Source organism: Hylobates moloch, unplaced genomic scaffold (genome assembly GCF_009828535.3).
Source record: "Hylobates moloch isolate HMO894 unplaced genomic scaffold, HMol_V3 SCAFFOLD_15, whole genome shotgun sequence".
In the NCBI taxonomy this organism is placed as follows: Eukaryota; Metazoa; Chordata; class Mammalia; order Primates; family Hylobatidae; genus Hylobates; species Hylobates moloch.
The window spans coordinates 42804310-42824386 of NW_026652290.1; the positions used below are offsets into that span (position 1 = coordinate 42804310).

General features: G+C 45.7%; 1 protein-coding gene across 5 annotated transcripts in view; it reads left to right on the top strand.

Moving 5' to 3' along the window:
* Positions 1 to 20077, top strand: part of AFF3 (ALF transcription elongation factor 3) — a 611721-nt gene that overhangs the window by 27563 nt on the left and 564081 nt on the right. For 2 of the 5 annotated variants that reach the window (XM_032176529.2, XM_032176532.2), the window contains exons 1-2: positions 9870 to 10008; positions 10154 to 10270. In XM_032176529.2, the coding sequence (XP_032032420.1) occupies positions 10218 to 10270 (53 nt within the window). In that variant the 5' untranslated portion in view covers positions 9870 to 10008; positions 10154 to 10217. Of the gene's footprint in view, positions 1 to 9869; positions 10009 to 10153; positions 10271 to 20077 lie in introns of those variants that run through there. The other 3 variants (XM_032176530.2, XM_032176531.2, XM_058429074.1) reach the window with 2 other exon arrangements.

Genomic DNA, 20077 nt, shown 5'->3' on the forward strand with positions numbered 1-20077 from the left:
TGATGGTGCAAAAATGCAGGGCTGGCCAGGCGCAGTGGCTCACGCCTGTAATCCCAACACTTTGGAAGGCCGAGGCGGGCGGATCACTTGAGGTCAGGCATTAGAGACGGGCCTGGCCAACATGGTAAAACCCTGTCTCTACTAAAAATATCAAAATTAGCCGGGCATGGTGGCAGGCCCCCATAATCCCAGCTACTCGGGAGGCTGAGGCAGGAGAATCCCTTGAACTCGGGAGGCAGAGGTTGCAGTGAGCTGAGATCACACCACTGCACTCTAGCCTGGGTGGCAGAGCGAGACTCTGTCTCAGAAAAAAACAATGCAGGGCTGGCTTCATGAGCCTGTGACCTGTACAGTCACACAAGGCCGCACTCTTAGAAGGGTGCTATCTTTGTCTAAAGCTCTGCTGTCAACATTTTAAATTCTTAATAATTGATGAACAAGGCACTTCACATTTTCACTGTGCTCTGGGCCAGCTCTGTGCAGAGGGAAGGGATTTCCAGACTTGCTGGATTTTACAACTAAGAAAAGAAAAACCCCTGGGCTGAATCCTCTGTAAAATACTTTCTCTGGCTTCTCAGAAGATATTTCCTCTTTTCAACTCTCAGTTGTCCCCCAGGGTTTGGCAGCTGGGTGTTCACTAGCTGCTTTACTGAATCCCTGATCTTGGTTTCCTGCTTACTTGAAAATGTTTTTACAACATCAATACAGGCCTCTTCCCCATCTGGCCCCAATCTCTTGCCCTGGCCTTGGCTCCTTTTCCCTCTCCCTTCATTCTGCTTCTTCCCCCAACCCTCATCTGACCTACTGACTTCTACAACCCCCCACCTCAAGGCAACACTTCAACCACATAGAACCTTCCCTGCTAGGGGAACATGGCATGCTTCTTCTGGCCTCTGTGCTCTATTCTGTGGTTTTCCCTCTGCCTGGAATGCTCTTCCATCACTGCCACCTCACTCTCACTTTGACTTTCATTCCATTAGACCCAACCCAATGTCAGGGGCTGTATTAAGCCCTTTAGGAGTGCCTTGGTCATCATCCACTTGCTTTTGCTCCTATAGCTCCACAGACATGCTTCTGTCATAGCAGGTAATACGTTACAGTACATGACGTTTGTTCTATTCCATTCTCCCCTATTCACTTACTCTTGATAATTCAGTTCTTGACTTGGAATGCAAATCAGTCGTTCTTTCTGGAAAGATCTCCCTGAGTACCTGCAATTCTCTCATCATAGCACTAAGCATATTAAAACATCATTGTATATGGCCTGTTTCATGAGACCATGTCTGTTTCACTTCGGTAATAATCTCATAGTTATTGACTCAGTTAGGTGCTAGCATAGTTCTAAGCACCTAACTGAGTCAAGAAGTACTTGTTCAATTCAAGGATGAGTAAGTACATTAAGATGTGTGTGCATTATCTTCTAGACAGTGGGATTTTGGGCCTTTTAAACTTCTCTTTCTCGTCTTCTTTCTTAGCTCACTGCTTGGCATGTAATAGGTGTTCAATAATGTTTGTTCAGTAAATCAATATCTGAAATGACTTACGTGATCACTGAGATTATCCTCTTGAGGCCTGACCCCAGGACCCTTGTTTGGGAATGTATCCCCAATGACTTCAGCCCTGACTTGAGGTTGCATTCTTCAAGGGAAGATGACAGAGATGACAGCATGGGGATTAGGGCTGACACTCACTCAAGTCCAAGAGGATGAATTTCCCTTTATGTTGTAATAAACCTCATATTGTTGTCTAGAAAGTGACAGAAAGCAATGCTAAATTCAAAAAATTGTAACTGTCTGTGCCAAGTATATGGAATTATAATAAGCATCACAGGTGAGTAGGAGCTTTCGAAAAACACTGGGAGCCATCCCCAGAAAGAGTTGCTCTCATTATTGATAGTGGTGGAGCAGGGCAGGCCCTCGGGCCTGTAGCTCTAATCAGAGCCCCTTCCTTCACTCACTTTCCTTCTCTCACAACCTTGGGCTCCTGCTTTCTACCTCCCATTGTGCAGCTTCTTTCTTTTTTTCTTCCATTGGAGACAGGGTCTCACTCTTTCACCCAGGCTGGAGTGCAGCAGTGCGATCACAGCTCACTGCAGCCTTGACTTTCTGAGCTCAAGTGATCCTCCCACCTCAGCCTCTTGAGTAGCTGGGACTACAAGTGTGTGCCACCATGGCCAGCTAATTTTTTATTTTTTGTAGGGTCAGGGTCTCACCATGTTGCCCAGGCTTGTCTTGAACTCCTGGCTTAAGTGATCCTCCAGCCTCAGCCTCTCAAAGTACTGGGATTACAGGCATGAGCCACCACGCCTGGCCCAGCCTCTTCCTTGAGAACTAGCAGGGAGGTATCTTTCTTTTCCAGGGGTTTCCTGCCTCCTATCTTGTAGTGGGCATTTTCCTTATTGTGGCCAGCTCCAGCTTCTTTATGAAGCTCCCTTCTTCCAAGAAACCAACTACAAATTAGAAGAAGGTGGGGTTTCTCTCATCTCCACGGCCATGTGCTCCTCTTAAGAGACTGACTCCCACTCTCTGTATGGTATTCCATCAAGCAAAGACTTCTTTCTACCAAAGTGCTGAGGAAATACTTGAGCCCGTAAGTCTCAATATATGGAGGACCAATAGAAGGAATTCAGCAAAGCTGAGCTCTAATTGCATGTTTACTGCGAGCCTGTGATATGTTAAGAAGGTACAGGGAAATCAATTTGGGATCCATAAATATAAGGAAGAATGTTGTTCCAGCTAGAGCTGAGCCCTTGAAAAGTAAAACAGGGAGGCTCTTCAGAGAGTGCACTCCCCACCACTGGAAACATTCATGTGGAGACTGGCCATAGCAGGGTTGATATGGAGGGAACTGCTGCAATGGGTAGGAGGTTAGCTAGAGAGAGACTCGATGGCTTCTCCCAACTTTCAAGCTTCTGCGATCTTATTATAGGGTTCTAACCCTGTAATGCAGTTTATATTTCAACATACTGTACTTAATTAGTTGTTTTCCTAAACTCCTTTTGAAGTAAATCAGCTTCATACAGTGATAATTAGTTTATTGGTAGAAACAATGACAAACTCTGAAACATGCATATTTTTGTGTATGTGGCAAGAACACAAGAAAGGCTATTACTATTCCTACACTGTTTTTCGTAAATGCCATCTGTTAGTATCCCTGTGAGGATGTCACAGCAACTTAACCAGGTTAACAAATAACATGAAAATAAAGAAACAATAATATGAAATATTCAAAAAATGCTGGAGCCAGATTAATCAGTCTTCAGACAATTGAGCATGAGTTTCTTATTAATTAACTTGCTTACAATTGGAGTGAACTCAGAAGTCAAGATTACATGTAAGGAAGTAATCATAGGTTTTGGTAAATCACACTTAATTCTTCGGCAGTGCTGCCCTCACTGGGGCATATAGGCTGGGATATCTGGTAGACCTGACTATACACGGCAATGTGCAGGGCACATTTAAGGGACTGTGACTTCTCTAATAGGTTAGCTGCAATATTCAAAACACTGCTAGAGTGGCTTAGCTACATAGGGTCTTATTTTGTTCCTAAAAGTCCAGATCTAGGTAGGATGGTCCAAAGATGGTAGGATTATATGAAGCAGTCATCAAGGACCTAGCCTCCTTTTAACTTCAGACCTGCTAACTTTAGTCTGTGGCTTTTGCTCCTAAAATCCATGATGGCTTCTCCACCTCTCTGGACAGGAAGAAAGTGACCTAGAGGACGGGGTGGTGTCTACTGCAGGGAAGCAAAGCATTCTGAGAAATCCTGACTGACATAAACAGGTGTCTTATTGGCCAGAACTGAGTCATATGCCCAGTTCTTGCAATAAGAGAGACTGGAAAATACAGTTATGTGAGTTGGGCTTGTGACTTCCCCAAATGAGACTCAAGTTTTGCTATCAAGGACAAGTGCAGATGGATGTTGGGTGGGCAGCCAGCTGTGTCTGCTGCAAGAACTTGTTTATCTTAAGCTCCTGATGAGGTGAACTCTGCTGTTTCTTCTTGTTTGGGACTTGGGGACCTCCAGCAGGACTCTGAGCAGTGGGAGATGCCTGTAACTGAAGGACCTTGTGGGGATCTTCTGCTGCCCTTTCCCCACCAATGTTTTACCCATTAAGATGCAATTTTGGAATGTCACCATTTTCAGGCTGTAAGCCATAATTGCTGCATTTGCAGCTTCAGTTTCCTCCGAGGGCTGCATGGGGACTACCAATCCATGCCTGAATACTCTCTGGTGCCCCAGAGAAAAGAGCCTGACACCCACAGTTGTGTTGTGACTTCTTCCCCATGCTTCCCCCAGACCTAAGCTAAGTGTCCTCTTCCTGAACACGTTCCTCTTGCCGTCTGCTAATACCTCACAGATAGCACAGCACTCCTGCTTGAAGCAGACCAACACCTTGAGATTCGTTTAAGCCAAGAAGGAGGTCCTACCTTTAAACAAGAAAAGGTTTATGACTCTCTTGACAGACTCCAGGGATTCCTGTTTGGCAGTGCTCAGGAAGAACAACTGCAAAAAACAGAACTCTAACATTTCAGAACTGTCAGAGACAAAAACTGACAGAGACAAAGAACACCCAATCCAGCCTTCTCATGTTGCAAAGGAAGACGTTGAGGCTAGAGACAAGGAGCGCCTCACTCCAGGTGTGGTTATGGCAGAGCTCAAGGGGCAAAACTGGGTGGGACGAGAATTGCAGAGAGGGGTAGAGGGCTCTCTCTCGCCTTCCGACTGGGACTGTATTACTTTCATTATTTCAGTGCCTGTGAGCATGAGAATGCACCAATGCTACAGATAATTAAGGCAAAAGTTGTGGGAGGTGGGATATGGTATCACAGCTACCAGTAATACCATACCAATTCCCGATCTGCCATGCTTTGGTTTGTGACACTTACCTGTTCCTTAGCATACTCACCTGCAAAATAAAAACAATGGCAACATACCTCATGTGCTTTTGGGAGGACTAAATGGAGTTGATACTTTAGAACAGCACCCAGTTGATAGTAGTATAGACATGTTTGCTAATGATAAGATTAGTTATGTCCTATTCTCAACAGGTTCAGAGTCCTTGAAACTTGCATGAATGGCCAGGGCACATTTTGAAGAAGCATGACAAGAACCTGTGGGGATATTAAGATTTAAGTCAGGACGACTGGTTCTTGTTACCAGCTCAAAGGATCTTCTCATATCACAAAATAATGAGATTATCCCCCAACATAGGTCAGCATGGCATAAAATACGTGATCTGTGATAGGAGATGCTTTTCTGATCTGTTTTTATGAAAGGTAAATGTCCTTCCTGCCTGCATTTTCAACTTTAGTATGTGTGCCTGCCTTTTTCTTTTTAAAATGTGGTAAGCTTCACCCACCAGCCTTTAGTACCAGCTGTATAAGGAGCAACTAACACCAAGACATACATGCTTATGTCCCATCCACTTTATTTTAAAGCACTCTTCAATTTGTCAATACTTTAATTCTCTAAGCAGTGTTATAGTGGCTGACCACTTTTGAAATTATCTTTGTTTTGTTTGGTACTTGAAGGGCATGAAAAACTTCCCTCCACTTCCTTCCCCTCTCCCAGGGCTCATTTTCCCCTCTCTTTTCTCTGCCCTGCTTGCCCTCTGACCCTGCCGAGCTCTGCTGTTTCCATAGACTTCTGAATCTAATTAATGTCATAGTGACTATATAAGTGAATTACGTAGGCAGGAGGATGCGGGAAACTTTGGGGAAGGTTCATTCCTTATGGAAAAACCTGGTTTTGTTAAAAAAAAAAAAAAAGAAAGAAGGAAAGAAATGCACATGCCCAGGAACATTCATTCCCAGGGGGTAGAATGTCAGTGAAGCATAAAACCTCAGCAACTACTTACATTCAATAAATATCTGTTGTCTGATGAGCAGACGAAACCCTAGGAGCATCTCTTTTGACATCTGGGCAATAATCAGCTATTATGGAAGCTGGCTGCAGGGACAGATAGTACAAATATGTTGCCATCCATAACAGGTCTCAGCCCTCGACTGGGGTATTGGCCGCCTTTCTACCCTCCCTCCTTTTCCCAGCCAGTTCACAACCATTTGCAGGGAGTATGTCCTTAGTTGATCTCTGAAATGATCCTGGCTCCCAGGGCCCCAGAAAGGTCTCCAACTCCCTAGGACAGCGGACAGGCTGGGGGGAGGGGCACGAGTACTGAAGTTCTTCACCAGAGGATACTGTCAGAGAGCCCAAGGCGGAGATGGTCCCTATGCCCCATGTTTCCATGGAAACATAGGAGGAGTGATGACAGCCAGCACAGCCACACCATCTGCTCGGGACCTGGTGAATGATGAAAAAAATACAGAAAGAAAGGCACCTCGAATCCTAGGTTAGAACCACTCAGAGATACCTGTGGAGAGAGAGGGAAAGGCCTGAAGACACAAGAACTCCTGGGTGGATCTAAAATCTACGCTGTCCTGGAGCTCAACATATTAGCATGTAATTTGCAAGGAGAAAGCCTAGAGGGTTTATCCTGCAATCCCTGGATACAGTTACAAACACCCAAGAAGCCTCTGGAAGGAGAAGCAGATGGAGTCATGCGCCTGCAGCTTTGCTGGAACAGGAGAGAATGGTGTCCTTAGGGACAAAGCTGGAGGAGATGCTGCAGGGGCTGAGGCAGCTTGATGATGCTATCACCTTCCAGCAGTACCACCTGCAGAGCCAGCTTTTGGCCAGACATATTTTTCTAGGGGAATGGTGGGATTATAAAGAGAGAAAAAAATCCCACTTGGTTACAAAACGACCTCTGAGTTGCAGCTGAGTCTTCAGAATAAGGCATGAATTAAAGCCATGCAAGGCTTCTCTTCTGTCAAATCATATCTGAAGGGAGATCTTAGATGCCATAGGTTTGCTTCTGGATTTATTTAGGAGGCTTCCAGCACTAGGTTGGCAGAATGTGCGTAGGGCCCCAGACTGAGCAGGATTCATTTGTTAGTCCCTTTCTTTGGTACATTTAGTCTACACCAACCAACCAACCAACCTGACCGGGGAAGCCAAGCAGCTCCTCTCATTTAGCAGCTTCCCCCAGCAGCCCTCTCCTTAGCTGGGTGGTTTGATTCAGCTCCCAGGGGTGTTGCTTGCATCCATGTGGGGAGAAAAGACCCTCAGGTCACAAGCACTATAGGATGAGCAAAAGCTAAGGCAGCTTCATAGAAAACATCACTCTAAAATTTTTATTTTTAGGGAGTCTCTTTCTCTTTTACATAAAAAACTTCCCTTTTTGTTCTGACATTCTAATCCCCAAAAGTCCAAACCCTTTTTTTGCTTTGTATTAAGGAGTTAAAATTTTGACAACTAGATTAAGTGCTCGTTTTGGTTTGCATACCCAGAGGCTGGAGGATAATAGGAACATCTTCATAAATCAGATAAATAATAAAGATCTCCCATAAAGGCTCTCACTAACTGTTCTACATTTTACTTGTAAAAACTATTTTGGATTTATCTCCATGACAGCTTAGTAAAAAACAGGATCTGCAACTATTATTTGGGTTTCCTCAAAAGCCCTCATTCTCCAAGACACTATTACATGAAAACATAACACCGGAAATAATCAATCCAACTATCCCCATGTTAGAGGCCCCAAACAGAAAATCATGGCTATTCCTGAAGAAACATTTTTAAATACCCGCCTTGCAATTGCTTTAGGTACACACACTCTCATATATTAACACAAGGCACCAGAGTTTAAATTCAAATGTAAATCTGCCCATTACTACATGGCTTTTTGGGAGAGGCCTTTCATGAGTAAACCCCTTAACCAGCTCTATACCATCCCAGGACCTTCCCTCTCTCCTTTTCTGGGATCATCTATTTATTTTCAGCCTCCATGGTGAGGGCAAATCTGTGTCTGAGCTCCAAGCCCAGCATGGGACTCGCAGTAAACACGGTTATGTTTGTCGTTCAGCGGCCCTCCTTTGTATAAACAGATGTGGTGGGAAGGAAAGGAAAGCCAGATCCCGGTGAGGGCCGGGAGGTCTCCTTTCTGAAGAAGTTTCCCAGCTGCAGCCAGGAGCACGGGAACAGGACACATTTCTTGTTCAGGCCTCAGAACTTGCAGTTCTTCCAGACAGGGGCTGTTCCTGCTCCCTCCTCCACCCTCCACCCCCAGCCTTTGTTCCTGGGAATGCTGTCTCAATGTCTCGATCTCACTTTCGCCAAAGCAAACATTTCCAACAAGGCGTATGCTAAGGGGTTATTAGAAAGACAGATTTTCTTTTTCTTTTTCTTTTTTTTCGTTTTTTCCAAATACACTGTGCATTGGGATTTGGGCAGCCAGCCCTTCACACCTGTAATTTTTCTATATTCATATTCTCTATGTTTTTTCCTAAACTTCTTGCTACCTTCAGCTAATGAGAGGGGTTTTTGAGGGCTGAGAGTTATCGGCTTGTAAAATAACAATTCCATTTTCTCAGACTATGTTGATGCCAACTCTGCCTTAATTTAGCGTTTTACATTTTGCACATTAGTTATGGATGCTAATGAAGAAAGGATTGATTCAGAGCTGGGGGAAGAAGGGAGCCAGGCTGAGCATTCTGAAATCCGATCTCAAATAGGAAAGAAGTCTCATTGGCCTTTTGGTCTTCTACCTGTGTCCTGAATTGAGTTTGTTAATCCTCACTCGGAGGTGGGTGAGGTGAGAGGATGACTCTTCGGCTTGACGCTGGAGGGATCCCGTCACTTGCACCCAGGGCTTACATTTCTGGCAGCCCCAGTCAGCGGTTCTTGCCCAGAAAAAGGAACAAAGGGGAGAGTGCTGGAAGGGACTCCCTTTTGGCGGGGAGTGCGAGGTTTGGTTCGCGTGGTGAGGCACAACTGCAGGGCTCTGAGCTGCTCTCTAGGAATTCTGGGGAATCCCTGGTGAGAATCCGGAGCTGTGGCCAAGAGGTCAGGAGAGTCAGGGGGCCTTGGAGGGGCTTCCGGTTCTAGGCCAGCTGTGGAGAAGCAGAGGTAGGGCCATGATGGAGACATGCGCTTCTCAGCATGTCTAAAAAAGTAAGCCAGGGGGAAGAGCTGTCTTTACAATGAGGGAGACTATTACTACTCTTTAGGAGCCACGATGATACTCTTATCACCCTTCTAGCTGATCACCTGCCTTTCCAGACCGGAGACGGGCGGCAAGTTTGAAGTCGACACCCGGAGGCCAGTTTGTCCCCCTTCCCCGTAAGAAATAAAAAGAAAGGAGGTTGGTTTCCAGGGCTGGCCAGCTAGAGGGTGGGTGGGACCACCACTGGAGGCCAAACCGCAACGGAGAGCAGGTCCGGGTGGAAGAGGTTTCCTCTGCGCTGCCGCTTTATTTCGCTGAACTTGCGGGCTCCAGAGACCTTAAACGGTTTGTTTGGGGCGCTGCTGCGGGCGGCACAGCTCACTCTCCCCGCGCCTGGGTGGCCGGGGAATTCCCCCGCACCCACCCGGGTCCGCCGCCCGCGGGAGCGCCCAGCAGGGTCAAGTGGATTCTGGGCCGCGGGAGAAGTGCGTGCAGCCGGGGCAAGGCCGGGCGGGGCCGGGCGCCAGCGGGCGGCCGAGGGATGCGGCAGGGCCGGGCACGGCTCCGCATCCCCCCCGCACTCGGCGCCGCCGCCTCGCCGCTCTCACCCGTTTGCAGGGCCGCCCCGGGCACCCCCGAGCTGCTGAGGGGCGGGCGGGCCGTAAGAGCGGCGAGAGAGGGGCGGCGGGGCGGCGCGGCCTGCGAGCGCCGCGGGACCCCGAGGAGCGGCGCGGGGAGTGCAGGGGCGCGCGGGGCGGGCGCGGCGCGGGGCTCACGGTGCGCGCGCGCCTCGGCCTCGCCCGCGCACACGCGCCTCCCCGAGGAGAAAGAGGCGGGCGGGCGGGCGCAGAGCACCGCGGCGGCGGCGGCGGCGGCGGCGGGCCGGGCCGCCGCGAGGGAGGGGAGGAGGGGCGGGCGCAGGGCCAGGGGCGGGGGGCGGCGGCGGCGCGGCGAGCTCGCCGCTCTCTCGTGAGTGTTCCTGCGCGCAAGCCGGGGAGCGGGTGAGTGCGCCGGCCGCTGCAGCCAGCCCGGCCGGCCCGGAGTCGGGGGCGGGGGGCGTCTGGAGCCCCGACCTGGGGGCGGGCGGCGGGCGGCGGCCGCTGTGGCGCGGCTGGGATGCACCTTGAGCGGTGCCTTTCGTTGCAGCGCGCGGGCGGCCCGAGCCTCGGCGGCGGCGGTAGCGGCGGCGGCGGCGCTGACACCTCCCACCATGGACAGCTTCGACTTAGCCCTGCTCCAGGAATGGGACCTCGAGTCACTGTGGTAAGTCCCCGTGCCGGCCACTTCGGGCGGGCGGGAGCGGCGAGGGGCGGCCGCGGCGGCCCGCGCGTCCTCACCTGGGCCGGGGGCTCCGGGCGGCGGGCCGCCGTGGGGGTGGGGTGAGTCGGGGGCGCCTGCCTCGCCAGCCCTTTCCTGCCTCCCTGGGTGGGATGCGTGGCCGCCTGCCCGTCTGTTTCCCCCTCTCCTGTCCCCCTCCCTCGCGGCGGCCCGCCCCAGCCCAGGGGCTGGTGATCTAGGTAGCCAGGGGCAGAGCGCAGCCGTGGGGAGGAAAAGAAGCGATTTGAAGACTGTCACTAATGCCTGGGGATCCACCCGTCGGCCCCCTGCTCCTCTCACTTCCTTTCCCTCCGACTGCGCCCCCTCCCTCCTCCGGCTGGCACCAGCGACCCCCTGGAGTTGGTGCTGCTGCGAAGTGCCCTTAGAGGATGCTCCAGCCTCCCCGCCTGCGCCTGGTCTCGGCTGCATCCTTTCTGTCTCTCCCACCCACTTCAACCGAGATGGAAAAGTGAACACCCAGGGCAGGAAACGAGTGTTTCTCCGTGCCGGTATTCCAGAGGCCTTAGCTCAGGGAGACTCCTTTCCTCGGGGTTCACAATTCCTCTGGGCCCTTTCTTCACACCTCGTCACAGTTGCACTCCTCCTCCCCACCCCACCCGGGCGCCCCGGGTATCTCTTTATGCCACGCTCACAGCTAGCAGCCCGGGGGGCACTCCAGGTTCCGTTTCTCGGGGATCTCACACTGGGGAGCTGCTGTAGGTAAATCGCCGCTGGAAGCAGTTTAATTCCAGTTTCGGGTGTCTTAAAAATCCCATTGGCTGCTTTAATATCTGTCTTATTCCTCCTTCTTTCTCTGCACCCCCCCCCCCACCCCCCACTATCTCTTAAATGTTTCCAACCAGCACTATTCAGGTAGTAAAATTACTGCCTGCATATTCCTGGAGGAACTTGTGTTATGTTTAGTATTTACGGGGATGAACATCTGCTGGAACAAGCATATTAACTGCACTCTGTTCTGCCTCTGGTGATCGCTTATTGTAGAGCTGAGCTTTTTTTTTCCTTTTGCTTTAATTCAGTAAAGAGTTCACATGTGTCTAAAACTGCAAGTGGTGTGCACATGAATATGCAATGTACAATGTTAAAGCTGAACTGCTTTATGATTTATAACTCATATAGATGATATGTGGATCTGTGTGTATTTTCTGTGATTTAGGTTTCCAGTGACTTTTATTTTCCTAAAGACAGGTGTAACAAAATAAACTGGACACAAAGCTAGCACATTATCGAACGGTTTCTTATAAAAGATCCTAGATGAGTAAGTACAGCTTGCTTTGCATAATGTTGGTGCCTATAAAACACACAAGGACGAGCCCTAATGTAATAAAACTTTTACATATTGCGCTAGAAACTTCAAAGAGCCAGGGCAGAAAGAATATGAAACATGTTATGACTCTGTAAAAGTTGCTAATTACTGTGTTGCTGCTCCTGGGGTTATTTCAGCCTTTCATTTACAGATATCTATTATTTTATAGGTTTACATTTAGAAATGTTGGTTTCTGGCGCAAATTCAATAGCTTTCCAGATAGCAACTGTACTTTTAAAATGCTGTTTGCTTTTAAAAGGCAGTTTTTCAGTCAAAGGGAAGAACTTACTGTTTCGGTATATTTTTATGCTGCTTGTCTACTTGCTGGCTCAAAGCGAACCCCCTTATGACTTTTATAAGTAATATTTTGAGATTAACAGCGTAATTTGTGGGGTCTTCCTGCACAGAGCCTGAGCTCTGTTTCCTTTTGCATCCTTAGTTCCCAGCTGAATTACCCTGGAGCAGTGTCACAGAATAAATATCTGTTGAATTGACTTGAAATTTACATTAGCAGTACATTTATTACTTTTAAAAAAGCAAAAACTTACAAAAAGTTGATGTATGTGCAATCACATTTTAATGAGTGCATCGAGTTTTGGCTTATGAAGGCATGTAGACTTTCTTGATCACAATATAGTAGGACAGTTTGGCTTGACCGGGAGGGTTTCTAGTTTTGCAGATGTGGAATTACATTTTACAAAGCTTATATGTTTCAGATAAGTTAAAGAAAAGCCAAACTTGAGTATGCATTTCTAATATGTTTAGACATTTTCTCACAGATGAATTTTTGGATGCTATGTTCTCAGTTTTATGGTTTACATAAATTTTTAAGTTTATGGTTACTTTTAAGCTTATAGATGGTTCAAAATAACTAATATTTGACAACTTTCTGTGTGTCCAGTATTTTCATATCCATTGTTTTCTTATTTGAGTCTCTTAATCCTGGAAAGGGTAAGTGGTAGTAGTTCCATTTTATAGATGAGGAAATAGAAGCTTTGAACTGTTAAATGACTTTACTGAGGTCACAAAACAGATGACAGCAGACTTTTTAAAACTAACATTTGCTGAACACTTATTATTTATCAGACACTGTTCTGGGTACATTAAATGTTTTAGCTCATTTAATTATAAAGCAAGTACTGTTATTAGTTCCATTTTACAGATAGGAAAATTGAAGATGGGGAGATAGGGTAACCTGCCCAGAGTCACACATCTAAAAATGGGGCAGCCATATTTCAACCAGAAATTAGCTTCAAAGCCCAATGATCTGACTTCAAAACCAGTCAGACAATTGCCATTTTCTAGAGTACTTCAAATGTCTCTCAGTTTATAAGGACAGCTCTGAAATTAATTACAAAACAAAACCTCGATGGGCTGGAAGTTAAGGTCCTGCTAAAATATCAAAGAGAGAGTTAGAGCCCTAAATGGTATTCAAATTAAAAATTTGAAAATAAAATACCATAGTTAGGAAAGTATACCTGTTAATTATGAATTATTGTATTAGAGCAATGTATATTTTAAAGACCACTGAAAGCTTCTTCCTTTGATTCATCATAGAAAAACTTTTTTGAAGGGGGAAGGAAGAAGTACAGATTAATGGCAAAAGAGAATCTTATTTTAATCCCTAAGAACTTCTTCTGATTGATGAACATCATTTTCCAATTGAACAAATTGGAATTTATTGGTTGTGACTGTGGCTTTGAATCTGAGCTAGTTTATTCTTGCAGTCACAGAAAATGTCCTCAAATGACTGTATAGAAAATATAAAGGGAAAAACTCAGTTCTGTTGAATATAGTCAATAGACACAATCAATTGATAATTCAAGAACTACCTCCTTTGCCTTCTTGCACACTCTTCCTCCCGCTCAGAAACATCCATACTTATTCTTCAGGATGGGTTTTTTGAGCCTGAATTATCCAGATGGCTGTTTCAACTTTTTCAGCCATACCTTAAAGTTGAAAAGGATAGCCCTAATTTCCACCTCTAATTCCACTTCCAATTTCTGGTTTGAAGCAAGACTGGAGAACTTGGAAAAAGGTGAAGGTGTTCCTTCAGCACCTGACACTGTAGCTTTGTTCTGTAGAGTCTTGAAGAGTTGGGCATTCCGTGAGTTTACAGGGGCAGATATGCAGAGGCTCAAGGCTGCCCCCTCCACTCCCTGGTCTTCCTTCTGTGGTCCACCAGCTTTTGATTAGGTGCTAGACATATAAGCCGTTCCTCAGGGCCTTTAAAATAATGACCATCCCTTTTAACAGGCTAACTGTTGCTTTCATTTAATTCATTTAACAAATACTTATTGATCATCTCTTAAGTAGAAGACCTTGTGCTGGTTGCTGTGGGGGATGCAAGGATGAGTAAGGCGTAGGTTGTACATATTAGTGTTATTGTCTAGTGAGGAAATTAAGACAAGAACACACATGAGAAAGGAAGTTTTCAACACTGGTGATTCAGAAAAGAGACCATATTTGGGACTTGGGTGGAGGATGGAAAGAGGAAAAATTGAGTTAAAAAAGGCTTCCGTGAAATAGGTGGCCTTTGAACTAAGTCTTAGAAGACAGATGGTGTGGGTGGGGGTATTGAGAGTACATAGAGGCATCTTGGGCAAAGAAAACTTGAACAAGGGCTTTCATGGTGTCTCTGAAAGATCCTTTTATGCATCATGGTGGAATTACCTATACTGCCTGTTTTAAAGATGCAGAACTTTGTAGTCATGAGGTAGTTTCAGTGAATGAGAAAAGTTTTCCAAAATGAATTTGTATTTCATCTTCCTTAAATGTTAACACATTTTAATCATTGGGGAGAAAGTCTGTCAACATACAATAGTATAATATTCTGATCTTCCCTACCACTCAACCCATTCCTCCATAGCTTCATATAAGTCAGAATCCACACACTTTTGTTCAGACAGGCATTATTCTTTATATTCCTTTAAGTTGGAGCCTTTGAAGTTATAATACATGGATCATTTCATACTCATCAACCTGTTCAATTCAATAAGCATTCACAGAATATTAGACAGAGGAGAGGTACCATCAGGGCAGTGACTTTCAAATGCTTCAGACCATGACCCCCAGTAACAAATACACATTTAACACTGCCACCCACCACCTGTTGCACATGCATACATGTAAGTGAAACAAGAGCATCATGAAATAACGCTTATTACTATGTGTGATACACTTGGATATTTCCTATCTTCTTTCTTTTTCTTTTTTCTTTTTTTTAATTTCCCATTCATAGGCTGAAACCTGCAGTTTAGGAAACCCTGCTGTACAGGATGCAAAGGAGAGTGTGTTTTTTGGGAACTTAATAGGAGAATAAGCCATACCCATAAATACCGTAAATCCAAGGCTGACACTGCCTGCTTGAGAGGGCATGGGCACATCTTGTTGAAAGTAAGATATTCATGGTGGGGTGGCATTTGAAATGGGTCCTGGAGTAGAATTTCAGGAAGAAATGGAAAGGAGGAAAACCACGTGGTGGGAAGACTGTGAATAGAAACATGGAGGGAATAAAGTGTGGATCTTGTTTGGTGAAGGTAGGCTAACACAGGCAGGGAGGGACGCAGAGGCACTAGCAGTTTAGTTTCCCTAAGGATGCTGCCCAGTAGTGCCCACTGATGCTTTTGCTTGTCTTCAAATCAACCGCCAGGGGACATGCGCAGGCCAGTGGGCGGCTTCCTCCAGGCCTTTTTAGACTTCCCTTCATAGTGCCAGAAAATGCTACAGATCTCTGATCTTGACCTTCAGGTGCCTTTACCCTTTCCTCCAGCTGCAGTAAAGCAAACATTTTAAGGCCTATTCCTATCCTTTTGGTCAGTCCTTATGGGTTAAAGCAGAGCACAAAGGGCAGAAGGAGAGTGCACCTGTCTGAGCCCCAGGTGTCCTGGAGCTGATTGGTAGACAGCAGCCCTGCAGAGCTGCGTGTACTCACACTGGCCAAAGGTCACCATGTAGTTGACTGTGTGGCTCTCATTGGCCCTCAGCGTGTGCCTGGAGGGGCTTCGGCAGGTACGAGGAGGCAAAGGCTTCTCAGAGGAGTGGCTTCCAGGGCTAGGGCTGTGGGCAGCAGTGGGGAAGGGGCTGCTCGTCAGCCTGGAGGAGGCAGGGGGCCTCGTTGGGAAGCAGTGGAGTGTTGCATCCACTGTGGAGGAGCTCAGCTCTTGTGTGGGGCGTGTTTTGGAGAAAGCTGGGTGGAGAGACTGGTTAGTTCAGGGTGCCGAGAACTTGGGGACTCCAGCTGGGCTGAGGCCCCAGAGGATACCAGGGAGGAGGAACCCAGGGAGGGTGCACCTTAATTTGCGGATGGTTTTTTAACCAAATGTCTCTTGATGATGATGAAGATGAGTATTGTGTGTGGGGAAATGATTTCTTCCTGTGTTCCAGATTCTCTTTTGTGAAAATGTAGGAGGGCTTTAAAATGCTAAGAATCTATTTTGGGAGAATGTCCTCGTTAACCACAATGGGTCTAATCAATGACACTTGAGCAACTTGAACGAAGGCCTTTGGCTTAATACAGATTAAAGTAATAGGCAAATTAAGAAAAAAGAAAACCAGCCAGGCGTGGTGGCTCACGCCTGTAATCCCAGCACTTTGGGAGGCTGAGGCGGGTGGATCACCAGGTCAGGAGATCAAGACCATCCTGACTAACACGGTGAAACCCCGTCTCTACTAAAAATACAAAAAATTAGCCGGGCAAGGTGGCGGGCGCCTGTAGTCCCAGCTACGTGGGAGGCTGAGGCAGGAGAATGGCGTGAACCCCGGGGGGTGGGGCCTGCAGTGAGCCGAGATCGCGCCACTGCACTCCAGCCTGGGCGACAGGCGAGACTCTGTCTCAAAAAAAAAAAAAAAAGAAAACCTCTCAATATGGAATGCAAGATGTTGTGTGTAAGTGGAATTTTTAACCTGGAATAGATTTGCCTGTTTGATTTTTTATTTTAATTTTTGGGAGTAAAGCCTTGGTGGCAAAATCAAGGCCCCATAAAAGATGATTTTAATATCATTTAATGGTAACATAATTTTTCTGTTGTTGTTTTATTTCAAAGTGAAATCCATAAAACTTATTTTCAATGTTGGCTGTTCCCTTTTGTCTTGGAATTTAATTGAGGTTTCTGAATTCAGCTGGCTCCAACCTTGCTTTCTGTTTGGCCCTGGGCAGCTCATGACCTTTCTCATTTCCTATTCTGAGTCTTGGTTTAATCACTTATAAAATGACAGCACTTAGACTGGCCTACCTCATAAGGTTGTGATGTTAAGTAATAAAAGTGTCAATTGCTCTGAATGCCAAATGTAGCTCTTCCATACCCTTTGCTTTCTTAAAAATGTCTCTTTTTCATAAACAAGAATACAGAAAGGCCGCATGAGGTCAGATTCAGCAGTCCATGCGGTGCAGCGTTCTGTCCCTGGCAACAGGACCCTGGGACGGTTTTGAGTAGAGGTTGGTAGCTTTTCTTAGTCGTGCATCATAGTCCAGCAGACAAATACGCTCTTACTTACGGTCGTACTACTCACATATGTAGATCTATTAACCATTACATAATCTTTTATGTTTCACTGAGAATGTATTGCATTACCAACCATTACATCGAATGACTTCATTTGGCACTGTGGGTCTCATTAAATTATGTCAGGCTAATCATAATTTAGTTTCACTAGAAACAAAGTACACAGTGTTTATATCAGAGTAAGAGGACACCACCCAATCCAAGGAAACTACCACCCAGGATATGATAGGGGCCTCAAGTGTTTGAAGGCATTTAGCTGGGAAGTGGGAATAGAGTCGTTCTGGGTTGCTCAAGGGCACGAGTAAGATCAGTGGGTGTGAGAGCATTTAACAGTGATGTGATGTGGGCTGTCTCAAAGGGTGACAATTACCTGACTTTGTAGAAAGACATTCCTGGGTAGGCAGAGCAGCAGCAATAGGCTATCTCCGAGATTCCTTCCAGCTTCAAAATTCTATGATCATTCCCCTCACAGGGTAGCAGGAATCAAATAGTGCAGAAGTCATTAATTGTATTCACTTGTGTATTTTCCCTCTGCAATTTCCCCACTCACCTGTGGAGAAAGGCATAGAGGGTACTTAAACTTCTTCACATAATTTCTTCCCAGGGGGCTCATTGTTAGCGGAGGTAAACAAAAATGACTGTAATTTGGAGACCACTTTAACATAGCAACTCCATTTAGAGAGTTATGTGCTTAACTTGATACTGGAAATAATTTTACTTTTCCTTTTATATGGGCAGGAAATTAGTTTTCAAAAATCCCCTAGAGGACCATGATGTGAGTCTGTTGGTCTTAAATTTTTCTTGTCATATGTGTACTGTTTACCTGCATTACAAAGTGACAGAACAGAATTTCAGTCAGTGTTCATTGACATGTTAATTAGTTACCTGGCAGTTTAGATAGAAAGGGGCTTTACTGTAGTGGATCACTGCCAGTTTTGGGAAATAATCTATTTTTGTTTTACAATTTCAAAATATATTTGTTTTCACATAGGATGCTTCTAGAAGAAGAAAAGACCCAGGGTGTAGAAAATAGTTTTGAGAGCATAGGTCAGTATGCTTAGCTCTCACTCGGGGAATGCTTCTCAAACTTCCATGTGCATCCAAATATTCTAGAAGCCTTGTTAAAATACACATTCTAATTTAATAGAACCAGGAGTCCACATTTCTAACTGGCTCCCGAGTAATAGTTTTGGTCTACAGACCAAACTTTGACTTGTAAGGACTAAATGGACAAAAATTTCCTTTGAAAAGAAGCCCTTTCAAAATTTGCATTTTCTTCTCCCTGTTTTGGGGACACCTTTGTGTAATAACAGTACAATTCCGTAAAGCTTGACCGTTACATTTAGATGCAGTATTTATTTTATTTTTGTGAGTCTTTCTAATACAATTCTGATGAGTGAGGGGGTGGTTAATTGTATTCTAGTGGAGATATGGTGGGAGGTAAACATAAAAACCTAAGTAAACACAATTTGTAATAAATAGGCTAATCACTTTTTATAGCCTCTCAGTTCTAATCATTCCTTCAAAGCCCGGGACCTTCTGTTGTATCAGGCTCGAATGCTGAGAGTAACTGGATAGTCTTACAGACACTTTTGGATTTGTGGAGAATCTCACAGTAACCCCTGTAGATGACCAGGATTAGACCAAATGTCCCCATTCTCTCCTAGCCATTCTCTCTTTGGGAGGGTTGGGGTGGGGGGGATAGGAGTGTTGGGGGTGGGGTCAGCTATTTGCAGAATTATTGCACTACCCCGTGGCCATAGCTGCAAATTGCAACTTTCCTAGTGTCCTACGAGAAATCGCAACTCAAGACTCTACATGGAACCAATAGTAGGTTTCAGATACTTCAGTTGGGGACCTCGCATCCCCGCTCAGCTAATCATCTTCTCTCTGCGCCGTTACTGGAGTACCCTGAGTCCATTAGGTGGCCAAACTTAGCTGCAGTTTCCATGTGTAATTTCCAGTTCTATTTCATTAGAATGTTTGCATATAGGATGGATGATGCAAGGAAATATGGCACAATTGACTTTGCATGTTCTGTGATACTGACAGGAAGTTTATTGACTTTATCTTTCTAAGGAGGGTGTGTGCGTGCACACAAGTACATGAGTGCACATACACACATTTTCATTCTCTGAAGTAGACATTGAAGACCGCTACTGACAAGAGAAACCCAGATTGGATTTAAACAAGGGGGGGTATTTCAGATTTGGAAAAAAAGGTGAATTTTCACGAATAGTAGGGCAAATTTAAATCTTGCAGTCTTGAGACACGTGAACTGGTGGACGAAGTTCTTGCAATAGTGTTTAGCATCATTTGGGGCCATAGTTGGTATTTATACTCCTGGTAGCCGTGATACTGCCTTAATACGTCATAGTCCATTATGTGATCTGACTAATTGTGTTTAACCATTTCTTGTAATATGCAACATTACTTTCCACTGTTCTAACTCTTCCTTCAGATTGTGGGGAAGGAGAGAGGAAAACAGTTGCCCTCAAGCCTGAAGGTAGGTCAGGCCCATAGTAAGATAAGCAGGTATTTGATTATTACTTCAGTACTAGTGTCATCAGATTAATACATTTTCTTTTACATTTAAGAAAATACAGTTTACTGACAATAAATAGTACAAATAACAGGTGATTCAGACAACCCCCCGACCCCCCACCCAAAAAAAAGACTGTCAGACTCAGAGGTTTACTCCGTTGGGTCCCAAGAAGCAATATTCAGGAGTTCCTTAAGAACAGAAAAAGCTACTGATGATGGTCAGGTAGGTTCTGACTTTTAGATGCATTGTTTGGCTTTTGCCCTGGGATCCTACCTTGGTTGAGAAGATAGGTTGCCCACATGGCCCACTTGCTACTTGTCCCACCAATCATATTCCATGGCAGGGAGGCTTCTGGTGTCCTTTCTCAGAACTGCTAAGGT